General features: G+C 38.1%; 1 protein-coding gene across 1 annotated transcript in view; it reads right to left on the bottom strand.

Moving 5' to 3' along the window:
• Positions 1-20,993, bottom strand: part of EYS (EGF-like photoreceptor maintenance factor) — a 1,897,540-nt gene that overhangs the window by 1,081,753 nt on the left and 794,794 nt on the right. The window contains exons 27-28 of the mRNA XM_090034512.1: positions 1,089-1,260; positions 484-562 (exon numbers count right to left, since the gene is read on the bottom strand). Of these exons, the coding sequence (XP_089890638.1) occupies positions 484-562; positions 1,089-1,260 (251 nt within the window). The remainder of the gene's footprint in view (positions 1-483; positions 563-1,088; positions 1,261-20,993) is intronic.

Raw genomic sequence — 20,993 nt, forward strand, 5'->3', positions numbered from 1 at the left:
GGACAACAGAATGTAAATTTTATAATAGTTTCATATAATTGATTTGTTCAAGTCCCTGGTAGAGATGCAGGATATGCTTTATGTCCACAGTATTCATATGCAAGATAAAGTTATTGCATTCAATTGTTCACAATGCAAAATGCAATTAAACTTCAGTAAACTAGCTATGCTATCTTTGACATTTAATCAACATCAGTTATGGCAAACTGAGCCATAGCTGATTTTCAGAGAATTTAGATTTAGTTCTTCGTTGGCCTTTCATATTTACTACACACTGTCAAGATTTTCATGCATTTTCTCAATACTTTTCTAATACAGTTTCACATAAGTAACAAGCTTTTCAAAATGGATTTGAAACAATTCAATTTCTGTCATGTGTTTTCAATGAAAAGAATCATTCAGAAGCTACTGAAGTCAGAAATTGAGTTTCAGATTGTATGTTACCCTTTCTCCCCACAATTAAAATTAAATTTAAAGACCTACATTAACAGTGATCTCACATCTGAAGCTGGTCCATCCTGCTTCACAGGAGCATTGATACCCATCTATAAGGTCTATGCAACTGAAACATAAAATACAAAAATATAGATTATGTACATAGTCCCAACTCCACTCTAATATAACATTCTATTGTAGCCATGTATTCATTCGTCACTTCAGAATCTGATCCAACTACTACTGAAGGCCATAGGATTTTTTCTGTTAACTTAAACTGGCTTTGCATAAGGTATATTTTGCAAGCTGAAGGTATTTTTAAAGGGCATGCATGCTTCAAAATAAAGCCTTCTCATTTCAACCTGTTGGTATGTAAAAGTGAAAGACTTGCTTTTAAGTACTTTCAAATCTAATTAATCCATATTTATTGAATGCTAATGAGAACCAATGAAAGAGGGACTGATGTAATGTACCAGTATATTACATTAGCTTAAATAGGCAACATCTGTCATCCTTAACTGTGCTTGTACTCTTACTTTATGGATAATGTAATTAAAACCATCTTTATCAACCTTCCCTTGTCATTAAATCTTCAATATTGCTAGTTAAGTACATTTTCTTGGAGATAATAATAGTAAAATAAAAATAGCCACCTTCCATGAAGACAAGGCTCTGACAAACATTCATCAGCATTTGTCTCACAGTTTGTTCCAATAAAACCACTCTTACAGTGACATTTAAAGGAGTTGATGTCATCAATGCAACTTCCATTGTTGAGACAAGGTACAGATATGCATTCATCTATATTTACTTCACATCTGTCGCCTACATAAAAACAGAACAGTAATGAATGCAGCTTTCAAAATTCAAACATCAAAATAATATGTTGGATTTGTTTCTATTATAAATTAAAACAAATTCTACTAAATTTTCCCTATGTTGATTATGTCATTTCTCATTGTACATCACTAACTGATTTCATGTTAGGAATTCTCTTTAAAGGCAATACAGGAATAGGTATATCCTCAAAGGGAAATAAGGAACATAGCCCTTTAGATAAGTTATAGATAAACAATTACATACAAACAACCTGGGAAAGTAATAAGGAACATTTTACACTGTTATTGGAGAGAGAAAGAGGATTTTTTTTTGTTTCTTTTATATGAGGGGTCACAATGTTAAAATGGCATATGGTTTCTTGCTAAGCTAATTGTATTTATTTTCTCAGATTGGAAAGTTTTCAGTGGCTTAAAGAAGATGCAATGAAATCCCTTTGAATTCTTTATGAAGATATCTATTATATTAGTGGTAGATGTATTTTTCTGCTTTTGAAGTGCCTTCAAACAACTGATATCAAAAAGTACCTCACAAAATATTGGTAATTAACCCTTACAACATGTCTCTGAGGTAACACAGTATAATTATCATCATCATGTTTCAGTTGGAAAAATTAAATACAAAAATAAGAAGTTGTGTCCAAAAGGACATACAGCAAGACCGCAACAGAATAAGGAAAAAAACAAGACAAGACCTATTGACTTTCATTTCTGAGCTTTAGCCATAGCCTCCTTCTGTTCTACAATAAGACGTTCACTCAAATATTTCAGGCACATGAATGTATTTAAAACACTAGTAACTGTTATATATACAAATGGAAGTGGATCAGAAATTCCTGAAATAAAGTCTTGTTTCTTACTGCAAAAGTCAATAAAATACTCAGGGGTTGTTTGAAGTGTCGGGATTACCATTGGGGTGGTGGTGACAGGGATAAGAACTGTTTTTCTAGCGGGATGGAGTAGTACATTTGAATCGAGCATGTTTGCACTTGTATCCGATCAAAGAATAAAGACAATACCTTACAGTGTATTAATAATCAGATGCATTTCTATCAGCAAACTCTTCATTTTCTTACAAATTTCAGCTCTGTCATCCAAGCTCTTTCTTTTGTAAAGACCACTTTCTATGGGGGAAGGACTTTGTATTCTACATTTGGAAAATGCCTAGTCAATTTTGGGAAACTGCAATATAAATAATAAGTGGTAACTTATATTCCACCACTAAATATTCAAAAGGTGAAGCAGCAGAAAGTAATTAAGAACCTGAATACTGAATATGAATTTTCATAAAGCCAACATAGCAATTAAAATTCTCTCACCAATACAAACATTATGTAATTACAAATAATGTACACGTTCAAAGAAACTGCTATTTATGGATGCCTCATGACAGAACAAATGAGCTTATTTTTTAAAATTATGTCACCATTATATTCTAGACATAGGACTAAAACAACAGCATAAACTTGACTGGGAAGTCACACAGCCACAGAAACCTTGATGTACAACTGTTATGTTCCTAGTGAAAAAAAATTAAGTACATTTCATTTAATGGGTAGTGTAAGCTTTTCCGGGTACAGACTTTTCTGTCTAGATACTGTGTTAATGCTTTATGACTGAGGTTGCAGACTAGTGTCTTAGGTACTAAACAATGCCAATAAGAAATAGCTGTTCAGATTTGATGTAAAGAATTGCATTAATCATAGTAGCAAAGTCTGAATCTGAGAAAAATGATTGCAGCCTCTTGGCCGCATGTATATAAGAAGAGTGTCACGCTGTTTTTTGTTGCAATATGATCATGAACTTCAAATTGGTAAAAGACCATAGTGAACGTTGATTTGCAACTCTTGAAGAATGTCAGTCATCTTCAGTTACAGGGTAAGATAAACCTTATGGACCTCAACATTTCCATAGATTTTTGGTTGCTTCCTTATTTTTCTAACATTACTTCAGTTTCATCTACACTGACTTGTTCTCATGAATATACTAGTTTCTAATACAGGCAAGGCTGTTGAAGCATGGGTTAGATTACAGAAACAATAGATATAAAATTGAGTGTTAGCTGTGTACTGAATACATTAATATTCCAATGCCCCATTTGTACACAAGAAGAGAGAGAAGATTAGAAATAGTCTTATAGAACCCTTCCTGGGGGAAGTCTTGGATATTCTTTAAAATTTAATGCCGAGGTCAGTTATCCTTCCAAGGTTTAGTTGCAGTCCCTCACTACAGATTCTATTATCATTCCCCTACTGAAATACTATGTACTGTTACAAAAAATGTGCCATTTAGAAAATCTATTTTCTGTAAAACAGATATTCAGTGAAAAATATTTTCTGGACATTTTTACCATCTACAATCTTGGACTCTCTGGAACCGAGATGGGTTACCTGATGTCACTCATAAAGTGATGGAAACTAAAACTGTAAATGTTTTGTAAATATGTAAATAAAACAGAAATATTTTTCATATAAAACAGCATCTAAGAAAGTGGGTGTCATACTTCACCATGAGGCTTTGTTGACCTACGCTTAAAGCATTGACTCAAGCACACTGAAAAGCAGTAGTATTGTTCACAGATGTTCCTTGAACTTGTATGTTACTCCATATACTCCAAACAAATTTCCATCATTTTTTTCTCTCTCATAACTGAATAGTGGTAATATGACTATAAAGTCAGACTTATACTGGACAGACTTCAAAAGACCAGTCACAAAATATCTGTAAGTTTTTTTTAATGTTAGTTCACATAAATTCACTTGAAATCTGCTTGTTGTGATTTTAGTTTCAAGCTTGGGGTTTGGATTTTTTGGAGAACAAATAATGCTGCTTACACATCACTTAATTGGCTGTATTGTTATTTGCCGTGCTTATATTCCTGATCTCTTTGGCACTGATGATCATTGTTCACTATTCATGCAAATAAGATGGTTCTCATAAGAACGAACTATCTTAATTAGGGGAAATATTTAATGCATTACATTGCATTCATGTGCATATACCATTGTGCTTTATTGTATTGTGATGGACTTCCTCAAATAATACTTCTCTCCCCTCTTCCTCGGTCCTTCCCATTCGCTGAACTACTGAAGCTTTCGATTTTTTTTAAAAAGGCAGCGTTTTAAGATTTTAAGGTTCTGAGTTCAAGTCAAGTCATTTACTCATGGAAATGTTTTAATTTAAAAAGTTTAATTTTATCAGAATCAAATCTTTGTAATATCATTAGTTCCTTCTGCCAACTTTAATTGCTGTTGTTGTGTATTATAACTCCAGACCACAATCCACCCTCTTGATGAAATAGTTCTGGCAATCAATTATGTAGCACTACTTTCTTAAATCACTTCCTCTCCCAATATCACTTTTAAATTTTAGTTCAGCAAATTTGATTACTGCAATATATGTACCCTATTTTCTTTCACCATCAAGGTTCCCCCACAAGAGTTCAATGCTGCCAACTCTTTGGCATGAGTCTAGACATAACAAAAAAATTATACCTTTGGCCTTCTATCAAGGTATCTTAACTGCTACTGCACCCTGAAGATTAAGATGAGGTATAGCAATTGTCACAACCCATTCTATTTTAAGGTCTATAAAGTGTCATGCAGATTTTCTTGGGTCTCTTGAATGATATGGCAAGTGGTATCTCACTGAAAAGCCAATGTCATAATAGTGACATAAATGAATACAGTATCACTGAATAGATTAGGGATAAGCAACCCCAGGCTCAGGTGCCAGAGTATGTACAAGTGCCTCTGGGCAGATGGCAGGAAAGGGGCTGGGGTTGTACTGCCATAACAAGGATTTGGCCCCTTGTGACTCCTCTGTTCCCGACATGCTAATATCTTACAAATTGAGGTTGCAAGTGTTTTTGGCAGTCTGCCAAAAAATGTTGCCAACCCCTAGGATAGATTAAATTATATTGTCTGTGTATATCTTTATGATTTTGAGCCTAGTTTAACCAAAGGAAAAACAGAGTAGGTGTAACTGCTAAGTAACTCTTTGCTATTTTGATACTAGGGCAAGGGCCACTGCCACTCCCAGTCACAGAGGCAATGAACTGTTGATAGCCTAGACACTCACGTTCTTGTTTGCTTGTAATGGGAAAGGGTTACCACACAATAGCAGAGGCATGTGAGAGAAAAGACCTATTAGGCCAGAGAAATACCAGATATTCCAGGAAAAGAAATTTATGGAGGTTTCTGTGTCTCATGAAGAATTAGAATAATACTGATGAATGGGCTGGTTGGCAGGTGATTTACAGTCTATGCTACAACTAGGTTCTTTGGATCCTAGGATTTGGAGTTTAAAGGTTCCCAGCAGTCAGGGCTGGGAGAATCAGTAGGAAAGGTGCACTCTGAAAATCCTGGCAGGACATTCAGTAGGCATAGGGTATAGCCAGGTGAGAGTGTGGAAAAAACAAACAAACAAACTGTACTTGACACATTTTTCTTCTTTAAACTTATGGTTAGTTTTGCTTGTATAAGTAATTTATCCTATATAATAAATCCTTTTATTGTTTTGGCTTCTACTGATTGCTAGCAGAAGGAGTGCTCTCTGGGCTAATGATAATCCAGGCTAGCTCATTCTACAGAAACGGGGACCTAACATTTCTTTCACAACCCAGGGAATCCACCTAGACCTAGCAGGGATTTCCCTGCTGCAGCTGTGGGTTTTGGTACAAGGGCAGTGGAGCTTAGGCTTCTGGGGATAAACCTTCTGGGGATAAACCTTCAGGGTAAACCTTGGGGTCAGCTCCTTGGGGCATGCAGCAAGTCAGCAGGAAGAAACATGGTGTAATGGGGGCATTTCATGGGCAGGTTTTTAAAAATAATTATTCTTCATCTGTGTGTCTTCTCATCACTCAGTTCAGAAAACAAAAGTTACAGCTTTTCTCGATGAATAACACATTTTAAATTTTAAAAGTATAGAAGATATATATATATATAGGTATAGATATATAGCATAACATAACAGATGTATAGATAGATATTTCATAGCAGATATATAGATATCTATAGGAGGTAAAATGTTAAAGAAAGGAGTCTGAGAACACATGCAGCCATAACAATAGGAATTCCTTAAAGCCTATTTTATGACGTTAAGTATATTACTGAAGCAGAAAGTAACATGGATTTCTGTAGTGACAGAATTTTTTAATTTCTGTTCCTTCTTCTCCTTTCTTTTGTTGGTATTATTTCATTATTTTTACCTAGGCAGCAACCTTTACTGGGTATCTAAAATGCTATTCAGCACCACATAAATTGCCAGTGCTGTCTTTGGATGTCCCATAAACTGTCTCTTCAACGATCATGACATCAGGACCCAAACCAAACTTCTCTTCCATCCGGTTGTTGTCATCCCTACCCTATTGTATGGCTATGAAGCTTGGGCAACATATTGGACACACCTGAAAGCTTTGGAATGTTACAAGTGATGTGGTCACAAAATGTTCTGTATTAATTGGAAAGACTAAAGAATGGATACCAGTGTTCTGCCTCAAGCCAATGGCACCAGCATTTTAGGCATATTGATATGATACTAGCTCCATTGTACTGGACATGCCATAAGGATTCCTATGAACCAGTTCCCAAAACAGGTCCTGTGCTCCCAACTCACTATAGTCACTACTCTAGAGAAGGGCAAAAGAAGAAGTTCAAGGACACTGTGACAGGGGGTTCACTCGGGACCAGGTCTCATGCCAGCCTGCCCATCTGTCTCTATGGGGCAGACTGCCCAGTCTTGCCTGCCACAACTTTGCTGTTTTCATAAACTGGTGGTATAACATGGGAAACTGCCAATACCAGCCCTGATGCCAGGGGGTGTCATCTGTGACTCCAAACCTCCCCTATATCACATCCCATGCCTCGCAGATGGCATCCACAGAATCAAGAGCCTCCTGCTCTTAACTTCAAGATGTTCCTGCTGCAGCTCAGCCAGGTGATGTTTCTGCCTGCACTGGCAACAGCAGACTTCAGTCTTTATACCCGTTTTTTTTTTTTCAAAATAACTGCCACCATCAGGCGCCTGTTAGCTGCCTCACTCTGCCCAATGGTGCCCTGCCACAGACAGCTTAAAGGCCCATCTGAAGAAATATGATATTAATATCAACATCTGGGAGTCTCAAGCACTGAACCATCCCTAGTGGCGCCATAATGTATAACAAGCCATGATTATTTCAAACAAAGGACTAGGTCACCAGGATCCAAGCTAGGTAGGTGTGCTGATGATACAAATTAGTTAAGAATGTCAAACATTATTCCCTAGTTATTTTCTGCAATTATGGACAAAAAGGTTAATATAGCTCTGAACTTGGCTACTATTTAAAAGTATAAATTAGCAACCACAGGGATGTGAAGTAAGATTTGGACCCTGCAAAACTTATTAATTTCTGAAGAATGCAAAAGGATGTATAGAAAACTTTCTATATTCTGACTCTAAATAAAAACCCATAAGGTTTCTGCACTATTAGGAGGAAAACCTCTTTTAGAGTCCTATTAGTATTTATGTTAGTAATATACACAAAGAGTACAAGCCTACTTTGTGGTTCTCATCTTGAAAAGAATTTACTCAGATTACAGCCTATATAATTACAATAAGAACTAGAACAAACAGGATGGAAGGTAAACATAAATGTATAATACATTTTTTAAAAAAAGAGTCAAAAAAAGAAGTACATTCTTTATCCCTCCATTTTAGTTTTTGTGCACAAAATATTGCCTTATATAGTCAGAAATATTTTACATAAATTTTATTTATATTAACCTGTTAAAACACTTAAATGCATGCTTTCATTAAAATCATTTTAAATTTTCAGTTCTCAAACTTTTATATAAAATTTAAGGTGGATATTGAAATATCCCATTAACAAATATGGCCAAGCACATTTCTGGCATAATCCCCTTAGCTTCAGTGGATGAATCTATTCCACTATAAATAAGAATTTTCATTTAAATTGTTTCTATTAATAGATTCAGACATAAAGATTGTAGACACAAAAAATGGTAAGCATTTGTTACTATAAAATATCCATTTGTCATCTTTTCTCAGTATATTTGTCAACTAATTTGTAACTTATCTTCTTTTGAATCCCAGTACCAATCAAGTGACCTTTTAATGAATAAATATAAGTTATATCATAAGCATCATAAGATGTTTGAGTTCTATCTAAGGAATGCAGCACATGATTTAACAAAGAGATCATTTGATTTAATGTGTGTACACCCCCCATTCTATTCATGGCTGAACTTTACTTGACCTTGGGTAAGTCAATTTACGCTGCCATTACATTGCCACTTGCAGTGCTATTTCTTCAAAAAGTAGGGATGAACATGCCAAGCATGTTCTATTACTATTCATTATTATTGTTGTGACACTGTATTGTTAAAGACTTAATAAGACTTTTGTGACTATACATAATTTTTCAGCCCTCAGGGTCCTTCTCTTTAATTCTGCCCCCAATCAATTTAATTTTTTACTTTCTTCACCTAAGACACACTTGCAGGTTAAATCATCATAGGTTTGGGTATGAAATATTTCCAGATTTAGTTTTTGGCTAACTACTGAAAAGTTCACAAAAGCTAGGGTCAGAAATTACACATAAACTAGTATATGTGATCGGAAACCAGTTTAAATCTGTAACAAAACAGAAGTTCAGTGCACATAAAACACTTTCAAAATGGCTGAAACTGGTTTAAGATAAACTTGAATGGGTGTAGTATCAGACTTAAATGATTTAGGTTAAATTGGTTTATTGAACTTAACTGGAATCTGAAGGAGCCCCCCCAGCATCTCAGGATTCTCTGCACTGCTCCTGCAAACTCCCCATCAGGGTCTGTGGGCTACACTTTGTACAAGCTATCTGCTTCAGCTGAGCAGGGAGGCATGATCTAGAGCCCCCAGCTTCTGGAGTGAGCCACTGCAGGTATGTGGCTGCATTTCCAGAATCAAGAGTGAATGTCTGCTCACTTGCTTATCAGTTCAATCTACGCAGCTTAGATTAACCTGCAAAGATTGAATTGATTCAGCCTTGAGTTTTTTGACTGTCTGTGCTTAGCAAAAACATATAGGTAGGTTGATCTTTAGACCTGCAAATTATTTCGAATAGGACTGCAGGCAGTGCATGTGGAACATGCATATCAGCAGGGCCATCCCTACGGGTGGGTGAGTAGGGTGGCTGCCCTGGACCTCATGCTTTGGGGGAGGACAATACCATACAGACCATGCTGTGGCCACTGAGCACTGCCAGCCTTGCCACCTCCCACCATCCCGGCCCCACATAGGCTGATATGCCCTGGACCCCCGCACACTCCTAGAGCTGGCTCTGCATATGAGTCAATGAAAAGTTAAGCAGTTTGCGTATTCTTCTGTAGGGATAAAACAAAAATATTGAGCTCCATTTGTGCATGTTACTTTTGACTCTGAAAAGCAGTGGCTGGAAAACTGGTAAACTGAAGTTTAACCATGGAGGTATTACAGTAGCCATTGCTGTATGTGTGACTCTTAGCATTCAAAAAAACCCAAACAAACAACAAACCCACTTATGATACACTCACTTAAGCCTCACTAGTAGCAGGAGCAATATGATGGCTGTGGCAGAAGGCCACCTCTGTTTCTTCCCAAAAACTCTGCTCTGTGACAATTTGGTTAGGATGGGCCCAACAGAGGGTACACACCTTACCGTCTCTCTTTAGGTAACCTGAGCTGGATATATTTCCAAGAGAGGGGGAAAACCTGCTCCCTCTGCCTATGTGACTGGCATCACATACCTGGGTGAGGGGCTTGGGCAGCCTGGTGGGCTAGGGACTGCCAATCTGCCCAGCAACCAGTGATGCATTTCAAATTGGTTGGCTGACAGCCAACAGGTGCTGGCCTCCATTGGACCAAGTAAATGAGGTCATAAGGGCTATATAAATTAAGGACTGCCCTGGAGGAAGAAGCAGCACCCATGAGGAAAACCCGGAGAGAGACAGAGACAGACAGACAGATAGATGCGGCGGGGTGAGGAGCTGGACCATCTGCAACTTGCTTTCTCTCTCAAAACTCATGATCAATGATCACCTGCCTTCAGAGGGAATCTCCAACAACCTCTGGATGATACTTGTGAGTGAGCTACCTGAGATCTAATTAGATATATAGCTTGCAATATAGCTTGCAGTAACTCAGTAACTTTTTTTTTTTTTTTTAAAAGAGAATTTTCTGTTATTCTATCCTGAGACTTATCCTTGGCATTTTCATGACATTTTACATTCCATTATTTTTGTGGCTGTGTGTCATATTGCTGAAGGTAAAGATATTTTGATTTTCTAAAAAACTTTGCATATGCTTTATGGTTTTTTTCCCTGTTGTACTGGATTTAACACACTGTACAGAGAGTAAAAAATATTTTGATTGTTGGGACTGAAGACCAAAGTAGATGCTATATTGTAGGCATTTCATTTAGCTCTGTTTTTAAGGGATTGGGGGAAAAATTAACTTGAAGGTTGATGTTTTCAGAGAGATTAACAAGCATATGATATTCACTCCTTAAAATTGCTGCAACACCCAGATAGTATCAAAAGTCACATGCTAATAGTAAAAAAAAATAAATGGAGAATGCGAATGGCTGTTCAGTAATGAGTATTTATAATGCATAGACTATGTTAACTAGGGGTGTCAGATTCACTCCATGCTCTGGACCATACAGGTCCTTCATGACTGAGATACAATGTGGGGCACAGGGAGACTGTAGCAGTGGTGGTGGCATGACTGGTGGGGCTGGAAGGAACAGCAGCAACTGTGATGTGACCAGAGGGGCAGATGGACTCATTGTTGGCTGCAATGGGGCTGGAGGGACTGGTGATGGAAGCACCTCTGGCAGCAGTGGTACAGTAGGGTATATGGCTGCAGGGTGACCAAGAATGAGTCAGCATGGCTGTTGCTTACCTTCCTGCCACCAATGTCAACTGAGGCCCAGGGGCCTTCAATTATACGGGAGGCTCCACCTCCTCCTAGGCCTGTCCCTGACCGCCAATAATGCAATAGGTGGATGTAGCAGCTCTATAAGATGGATCCTGGCAAATGGCATAGAGTTCACCCTCAACAATTTTTCAAAAGACACCAAGCTGTGAAGAATAGTAGATATGCTGGAGGATAGGGTTAGGATTCAGAGTGACCTAGACAAATTGGAGGATTGGGCCAAAATAAATCTCAGGTGGTTCAAAATGACAAATGCAAAGTCCTACACTTAAGATGGGGAATTAGGTGCAATCCCAAGCACCAGTACAGGCTGGGGGCTGACTGGCTGAGCAACATCTCTGCAGACAAGAACCTAGGCAAGACAGTGGACAAGAAGCTGAATGGGAGCCAGCAGTATACCCTTGTTTCCAAGAAGGCTAACAGCATAATGGACTGCATTGGTAGGTGTGTTACAAGTAGGTCAAGGGAAGTGATTGTTCCCTTCTATTCAGCATTAGTGAGGCCACATCTGGAGTACTGTGTTCAGTTTTGGGCCCCCCACTACAGAAAGGAATGTAGATAAATTGGAGACAGTTCAGCAAAGGGTGACAAAAGTGGTGAGGGGGCTGGGAGACATGATTTATGAGGAAATATTGGTGTAACTGGGCTTATTTAGTCTAGAGAAGAGAAGACTGAGAGTGGATTTAATAGCAGCCTTCAACTACCTGAAGGGGGGTTTGAAAGAGGATGAAGTTAGACTGCTCTCAGTGGTGGCAAATGACAGACAAAGGAGCAATGGTTTCAAGTTGCAGCAAGGGAAATTTAGGTTATATTAGAAGAATATTCTCACTAGAATGGTAGTAAAACACTGGAACAAGTTACCCAAAAAGGCAATGCAATCTCCATCCTTGAATGTTTTCAAGACCTAGTTAGACAGAGCTTTGGATGGGATGATTTAGTTGGGGATGGTACTGCTTTGAACAGGGGGGTGGACTAAATAACCTCCTGAGGTCCCTTCCAACCCTAATTTTCTATGAGAGCACTATGAACAGATCACTTCTGTGGTGCTTATTCACTGAGTTGATAAGCACCTTAAAAATGTAAAAAAGAAAGGAAAAGAAAGGTTGTATTTCTGAATTGATGCTATCCAAAAATCTAAGAAAAAAAAAATGCACTTCTAAAAAGAGTTCAAGATTGCTTTTTTATGCAATATGTTCAATAAGTAACATGGTATGAGACCGTTTTTAACCTAATCCTAGCAAATGAGCCAAACATGATCTTTCATTTCACATTTCATGGCTTCAGATTGAGGAGGATGTTGCGTATAGTGATTACAATACCATTAGATTTGTAATACTCATTACTGTTAGAGCTGGAAGAAGCAATACAACTGTTCTTGGCACCAAAGAAAATGACTGGGGGAAAATGAAAAATGCTCCAAGTAACATTTAATTGGAATTCTTTAGTTTATCTGAAAACTTCTACAAGGAAGTACTAAATATTTAGGCATAAAGAATAGCTAAAAACCATAGACATCCAACCAAATCTAACCATAACATAACAACAAAGGTTGATATCAAATGTATTATGAGGCTCCAAACTCAATATTACAAAGAGAAAAGGTTGAGAAATGCAAATATAAGCAACAGAAAGAAATACAAATATTGATCAAGCAAAGACAGAAAAAGTTTAACCTACCTCCAAGTTGTTCCTGGAAATGGCGCTCAATAGAGAGATGTTTTGTTCCCACTGGCTGATCTCAAACTGCTCCTTTCCTCTCAGAGCTTGGCCCTAAAATGGCTGCCCTCATCAACCACATAGCAGCTCCCTACTCCAGCCCTTAAAGTGACAGAGCACCCTTTGGGTGTGTATCACAATGGTGCATCGTTACCAAAGGTAAAACCAGGAGTAACACCAGCATCAGTTACATCTGTATAGGTATTGTGTGTTTGCATCCAACCATTGTGTCTAAACCATATACTACAGCTCTCCAAACAGATAGCATTTATTTTCCCAAGTTCCTGGTTGGGGCTAAAGCCAAGATATTTATGTAAAACCCCTTAACTGGAACAGGACCTTTGTTACTATCATCCAGTGCTTGGAAGAAGGGTCATGCTGGTGTCACACATTCAATTTAATACCTATCAGGTGCAATTAAAATGCAGGCAGATGCACATTCAAGCAGGTTAACATGTATTAAGTGTTTGAAGAACATTGCAACGTTTTTTCCTTTTCAGGCGAGGTTCTCCCCTAATGTACTAACTTTTTAATAGGTCACAACATTCCAATCATGTGCAACTGTTGCAAGTGAACATGTGATGAAGCCGTGGTAATGCTACAGAGGAAAGATAACATCTCTCTGTTCTGGACATTGGTTTAACTTACATCAGTATACAAAACTGATATAAAATATACAAGTATATATGTAACGTGTCAAGGACCAAAGGTCAAGGCTGTAATCCTAAATCTACTACAGATAGCAACTCCCACTGACTTCGGCAGGACAAAGGTTTTCCTCCTAGGCCACATCCAGATATGTGGTCCCCAAAATCAGAGCTTGGTCAGGCAGACCTATGCTCTAGCTGCCAGCCAGGCTGTGAGCAGCAGCAGGATAGCTGCTGCTGCAGTACCAGGAGGCCCCCAGAACACCAGGTAAGGCTGGGATAACCTGCTGTTCACCAGAAAGCATGTGGTACAGGCATTTTCTGGGGACAACTAGCAGTAGCACAATGTGTGCCGCTGCTTCTTGTCCCCAGGGTAACAAATATCCATGCTCATGGAGACGTATCCATGGAAAGGAAAAGTAGGAGTAAGTTAGGTTGGACAAGGGGAGTAAAATTTAAAGGTTTATATACATTTATGTTGGAGCTGAAATAAATTGAAAACTACTATAAACAATTATTTTTGCAAATGTTTAAAGAAATATATCTAAGAGCTTGCTAACAACCATGTGAGAGGCAAGGGTTTTTTATTTGGGTGATTTTTTTTTATTGGACTAAGTGCATAGTTGGACTAATGTTAGACAAGCTTTCAAATGCACAGGCTTCTTCTTTAGGTCTGAGGAGGAAAGGAAGTACAGTGATTGTCAACCAAAAAAATCCTTGCTTCTTGCATAATTCCTGGACTATCCTGGTTACAACATTACCCTAACAGGCCAAATAACCATGGTAATATTCATGAAAAATCTTGGTATTCAAGGTTTGGGTAACTTTTTAATATAAGTTTTAAGGGAAATGAAGTGGAAATTAGTGAAGTTTTAAATTAAGTAGAATTTTTATTACCAGTTATCTCATAGTTGTTCATTTGATGACATATCTTAATTAGCAATAAAACTCCAAGAGATACAGAGTTGTAAGCAATTATAGATCAGTTAACTTAAAAGGAGCTGTAGGAATGTATTTGAATAAGGTACTTACTACTGCTATTACTTTCCACCTTGAGTGGCTTAATATGAATAGATATAGGAATTGTGGATTTATGACCAGGTGATCGTCTTTAGCTGACTTAAAGGTTTTATTACCAGGGAAAAGGAAAGAAAGAATAAATAGTTGAGATTATTACTAGTAGTACTTTTAACATGCTGACACTAAGCACTATTTTGTACAGAAGATAATGATATTAACCAAGTCCACAGAGAGTATAATCTAATGACATACAGATATTTTGGGAAAAGAATGTAATACGTTTCTATATTTAAAGGGAAACATGCTGGAACAAATATTGCAAGAGACTTGGTATTTTCTCACCTCTGTAGATATAGTAAGATATCACTGCCATTTTTAGGACAAACCTCATCTTTTTTTGTCTGTGGTCAATATGTATGACAAAGAACATCATCCTAGGTTCTACCCCAGTTTTTCTTACATTTCTTCACTGGAATGTACACATACAAAAATATACTGCTGATATCAACACAAAGCAATTCTAGAAGCAGTTGTAGAAAGTGTACCTGTGCCTGAAATGCAATATATTTTCAGGAAAGTGAGTTGTAAAAACATATCCAATGAAGATTTGGATTAACTAGAATAATGGATATGAAAAGGATATAGAGCAGAATATTTTTCCCCTTCCAGGAGACTAATCTTTTATTATAATACAACTAATATCAAAATATGTTTCTTTTTCTTTCTACATTTTTATAGCTCTAATTTTCTCAGTGTCACCTAGTGAAGATGTTTAGGGAGATTTAGCTTATATATGTGGAAACAAACAGGTATGAGTTAATGCTGTGAGTCTACCAAACTAGGAAGACTGAATGCATGAGGCATTCTTCAAGCAGATAACAGGAATCGCTAAAATTTATGAGCTACTAACAACAGGGAGTTTTAAGTTTCATTGAGAGGCAAATACAGCATTACATATGGTGGAGAAACCAAAAAGAGGGGAGATGTTTTTGATTTGCTGCTTGCATATAGGGAGGAATTGGTTGAAAACCTGAAGCTGGGTGGCAGCTTACATGACTGTGACCTTACAATGATGGAGTCCAAGATCCTATGGGAAGTAGCAGAAAAAAAACACTGAGCTTCAGAAAGGAAGACTTCAGGAAACTCAGAAAACTAGTGGGAAAGTCCAAGAGGAAAAGGAGTCAAGGCCTTAAAGAGACCCCAGTAAAAAGAGCATATGAGCAGGTTATTTTGAGGTGAAAAAAGGAAGGAAGCAAAAGACAAACCTGGCTAAAAAAAAGGACTACTTAAGGAGCTGAAACTTAAAAAGAAATCTTACCAGAAGTGTAAAGATGTCATACTACTGGGGAGGAATATAAGGAACATAAACAAAAAGATGCATTCCATAAGTATGTTAGCAGTAAGAGGAAGACCAAGGCAAACATACATTGCTTACTAAATATGTAGGGGAATCTAATAATGCACAAAAAGCTGAACTATTCAATTTTTTTCTTTTATTTCAGTCTTCATGAGTACAGTCAGCTATCAGCAAGAATAAGCTAGGAGATAACTAGCCTCAAATAGAAAAAAAGAGCACATTAGGAATTACTTAGAGAAGCAATAAAGGGTCTTTGGGTAAATCTGATCTCTTTTATCAGACCAACTCAAATAGTTGGAAAAAATCTTTGCAAGTTTTTGGGTACAAAGACCCTTCATCAGGCAGAGGAAGTCTTTGCAGTTGGTGTGTGCTCTTCCTGGATGGCATGAATAGTAAAGAAGCCAGGGGCTGGTATGCATATAAGAAAGCCAGTCAGTGACAATGTAAATTGAAGAGTCAGTGGGTGAAAGACAGGTTGAGGCTTGGGGAGAGGGGTATGAATATCCTCCTTCAGTTATCTGAAGACGGTTACTAAATCCTACCTCAGCCTTCTCTAAACTAAATAACCCTAGTTCTTTCAGTCTCTCCTCAGAAGTCTTACTTCCCAGGGACACTAATAATTTTTGTTGTTCTGCACTCTATCCAAACTGGCCATGTTCTTCTTGAAGTGTGGGACCCAAAACAACACAGTACTCCAGGTGACGCCTCACCAGTTTGAATAGAGCAGAGCTATTGGTATTACCTTTGATAACCTTTTTATAGGACCCTACCATAGAATTTAACAGAATTATTTCCTAGCTACAGAACCTATACAAATGTTAAAAATAAAGAAAATATATTTTATATTAAATTCCTCAGGTTTTTAAACTACTTTTTTAGTTGAATCCTATGGATTTTATCTCAATTAAATTCTATATGACATAATGCACAATGGTTATTTCATTTCAAAACTGTTTTGTTATAAATCTAAAGAGTTCTTGCTTCTAGAAAGTGACTAAAATTAATAACTGACTGCACAGTTGATAACCACAATCATTTAATGGACAGCTCAGCTTCTTTATATTATCATTTTTGTATTTCTTCATTCTGCCTAATATGAGTAAATTAGCTGCAACACAATTTGTTATGTGTTGCATAAAGAACCAGGGCTGATAAGGTTACTGAGCCTAATTTGCTATTGATTCCATCTTAGAAAGATTTATTATAGTTTAATGACTAATACCAAAGGTTTAGAATTTGTATTTCATTTATAGATTTATTGCAAGGAATTATTTCACCTTTGTTATATTAAATCATGTCAAACTACTGCTGCTCAGACTGCAGAAATTTGAAGTGCTAGGAGATGCTTGGAAATAAATATATTTGTCTTGATTTGGCACAAAACTGTTTTTGGCTTTGGAAACCCAAAAAAAAAACCTGTGGCAATTTCGCTAGGCATGGTTAGATGTCAGGAAACACAATAGTTACAATTTACACAATAGTTTCAGTTTAATTTGTTTAGGCTGAAATTTTTGAGACATTAATTTCCATTAAATTTATAGTGTGTCCTATGGAGGAGCACACATGGCCTTGAAGGCCTCAATTTCCCTTTCATCTGAAAGCAACTGTATAAACAATTCTGATAAAACATAAGCTGTATGCTTAGATGGTTTAACTCTGGGTTAGTATATGATGGATCCATCATGACAAGCAACCTTGCCTCAAGGAACTCTTTCTTTACTTATTATTAATTTTCTCATGCATATTGAGGTAGAATGATCCAGGCCCCACTGCAGTAAGAATAGTACAAAAGAGTGAAACAAAGTTAAGCCCACTATAAAGAAGTCACAGTCTAAGATAATGATGCAACAGATCATATACAGGCATACGCAGCATGAATCAAGGGAAAGATAAATAGCTAAATGAAAATCCATTCTTTTTTCAGTTGTGAATGTTGATGGTATTATAGCTAATGTTTTTGAAGTATTGTTCATCCAGCATAACTTTTAGGTGCTCAAAGACAGGTACAGTGGTATAAATTCTGTCACCCTCTATAATGGAGTCTGCTATGGGAAATTGCTTTGTAAGAATAAATCCACTACAAGTGTCATCTAAATATTTTATAAAGTAAACAATAAACAAAATGTTTCCTAATGTCTTTGTTAAGGGTATAACATTTAATATAAATAATGTAATCAAAGACCAGAGATGTAATAAATTCAAAATAAATTCCAACAAGTCTTAGAGATTTCACTTATTTCTAATAATTAATCTGAAACATCTTCCTCCTTAAGTCAATACTGTAATGTACACCTTATATGTATTTTGCTTAAGTAAAAGATGAATGCTTTCAGCTTTCCCCATGATTTATTTAGCAGAGGTACTTCCTATTAACACTTTTAACACTGTACTGTAAAATAGGAAAAATATATAATGCTAACAAGAATATTACAACTAAAGTACTGATGTATTCTTCATGGTTTATCTAAAAACTTATATTTAAAAATAATAATATTGTATGTGAATAGCTCCAAAATGCCTTGCTATTGCTATTACTTCTGGGTTTTTTTTATTTGTTAGCTATGTTGTGTGGGGCATTAGCATTTTCATTTATTTACCAAGGATCTGTGCATAATTGTATGGGGTGATATTGAAAAGTCAACATTTGTATTAAGGATACTAATATGCATCAATCCATCTCACTTCTTAAAATCTTAATAATAAATGTTTATTAAAATATTATTAAAAGTCATCATTTATCTTACAGTACAATCTAGAGGCTGAATGAGCACTCAGACTCCATTATTTTAGAAGTTGTAGAAATGCATTAGTTACCTAAAGAGTTTATAATTTAGGTAAATGGCACAATACACTGGGGGGATTAAATGAATAAAGGAAATGGAGAACATGGGGGCACATCTATACAAGGTGTTTTACTGAGCAGTAGACTAATCTACTGCACAGTAAAGCATCACCATATAACCATTCACAGCAGTTACTGCACAGTAAATTAGTCTGAGTAGTTAACTAGTACCTGTAAATCCAGGTGCTAGACTAACTGTGCAGTAGTTATTCTTCAGTAGCACTCATCTAGGCACTGACTGGAAGCAAATTTGGTCCCAGTCAGCCACACCAGTAGGAGGCTGGGTCCTGGTGTTGCTCAGTTATCACATAATCCCAATCAGCCCTGGGATGGGGTATCTCTCTTCACCCCCCTATTCCAGTGCTGTGCAGTTCCCCACAGAAGTCAGGAGTTGAGCAGGACTAGGACTAGGGAGCTCTCTGCTTCCCTGCTCAGCTGGAGTGGAGTGGAGTGGAGTGGAGTGGAAGATGTCCCACTTGTGGGGCAGCTGACAGGGAGCCCTTAGCTGGACAGTGAAGTCCTGCACAGCCAAGGGCTTGCTGCCAGGTCTCCCATTGGCCAATTTGTGCAGGAGGCTGGGAAACAGCTGTTGGTGAGGGGACTCTTTCTGAACCCCCCCAACCCTGAATGGCAGGGGGATGGGGAACAGCTGCCTCAGAGATGGAACAGCTCTCCTAATCCCCCAGAGCACATGTCTGACTTGGTTACCCCCTGACAGCCCAGGGCTGGCTGTGACAGAAGCCTACAGCTCCCACTGGCTGCTGAATGGGAACAAAGCAAGGCAGAAGTAGCCCTGCCCTGATTTGCTCCGGTCAGGAGCAAATTTGGTCCCCATGGGCACACGTGTATATATGCTCCCAGGAAAAGCTCCCTGCAAAGTATTTTACTGTGCATGAAGCTTTCTGTTCATTCATTGATTCATTGCATGTGTACATGCACTCAAAAACAACATTGCGTACACCTTCATATACAAGAACATTTTTGCACATCTATGGGGGTCTACCTGATTAAGGAATAGGGCCCAACTGTTGAATATAAGGGTCGGGCCCTGAACAACAGGGCAGCAGTCTGCTTCCAGGAGATGGAGAGGAACCACCAGCTGAGTGGCTGCTCAGTACAACTCAGAGGTAAGGGAGGAGCTATGGGTGTGGCTGGAGGCTCCTGGTCATGGGCATGACTGGAATCTGCACACTTCCAGGGAAGAGGGGTCTGGTGAGACTGTCTGTGGTGGGACCGTCCTTCAGAAATGCCAGGCCAGTTACCTCCCCAGTGAAAGGTGGGGAAGGGTGCCTGAAAACCCCACCTCCCACATCCCTGGTGGGTATTGAGAGCTGGACTGATTCAGAATGATTCAGGTGCAAACAACCACTTTTGAAGCTTAGTGGTTATGGTATTATCTTGGGGACACAGGAGCAAACAACACAAGACCTGTCTCAGTATCATGACATTCCCTGAGAGAAAAGAGTCATAGATTCTTCACATAATATTTTTTATGCTTGTTTTATTGCACAGACATTGGTAGAAAAACAGAAATGCTGGCAAAGACTTGAATCCAGAAGTCCTTTATCCTAGGGAAATGCCAAAGCAACCCAACTATAGAGGCTTGCTCTTTTTTTTTGTTTTGTTTTCCTTCACACCCCATGACTCTTAGCACCATGGCTATTCAGTGGGAGAGCTTCAAAAGGGAAGGTCTAGAGTATCTTCCCCTACCTCCCTGGAAAATTCCATAACCACTAGACTACATAAACCACTGCTTGCTCCTGAATCTTAAGGTCTTTTATTTCCTGGGAAAAAATAGATGCCTCCTGTAGCTTTGAGTGGAATTCAGTTTGGTTGACCTATGTGGCAGGACACCTTTGGTGCCTGTCAGTTTAAGGGGCAGAGCAGCCTGCAGGTGAGTGCATTGCCAATCAGGAGAGTCACATGGCCAGCAAGAGGCTGCCTGATTGGAAGGGGGGCCGAGCTGCTAAAGAATAAGAGCAGGCCCCAAGCAGTAGAGCTAGCAGTTGCTGCAGGAAGCCAGAGGGAGATCATCACCTGGCCAGAGCTGCTGCTCGCAGATCACCTGGAGGTCAACGGTAGAAACTTGGGGATCGGAGGAGGTTCCTGGTCCTGGGGAATGACCTAAAACTATACCCTGCTGGGGCTGGATAGTGTGGTTGGCCTGCTTATGGCAGGGCAGCTTC

This window comes from Crocodylus siamensis, chromosome 1, assembly GCF_052110815.1.
Source record: "Crocodylus siamensis isolate JL-2025a chromosome 1, ASM5211081v1, whole genome shotgun sequence".
Taxonomy (NCBI): Eukaryota; Metazoa; Chordata; order Crocodylia; family Crocodylidae; genus Crocodylus; species Crocodylus siamensis.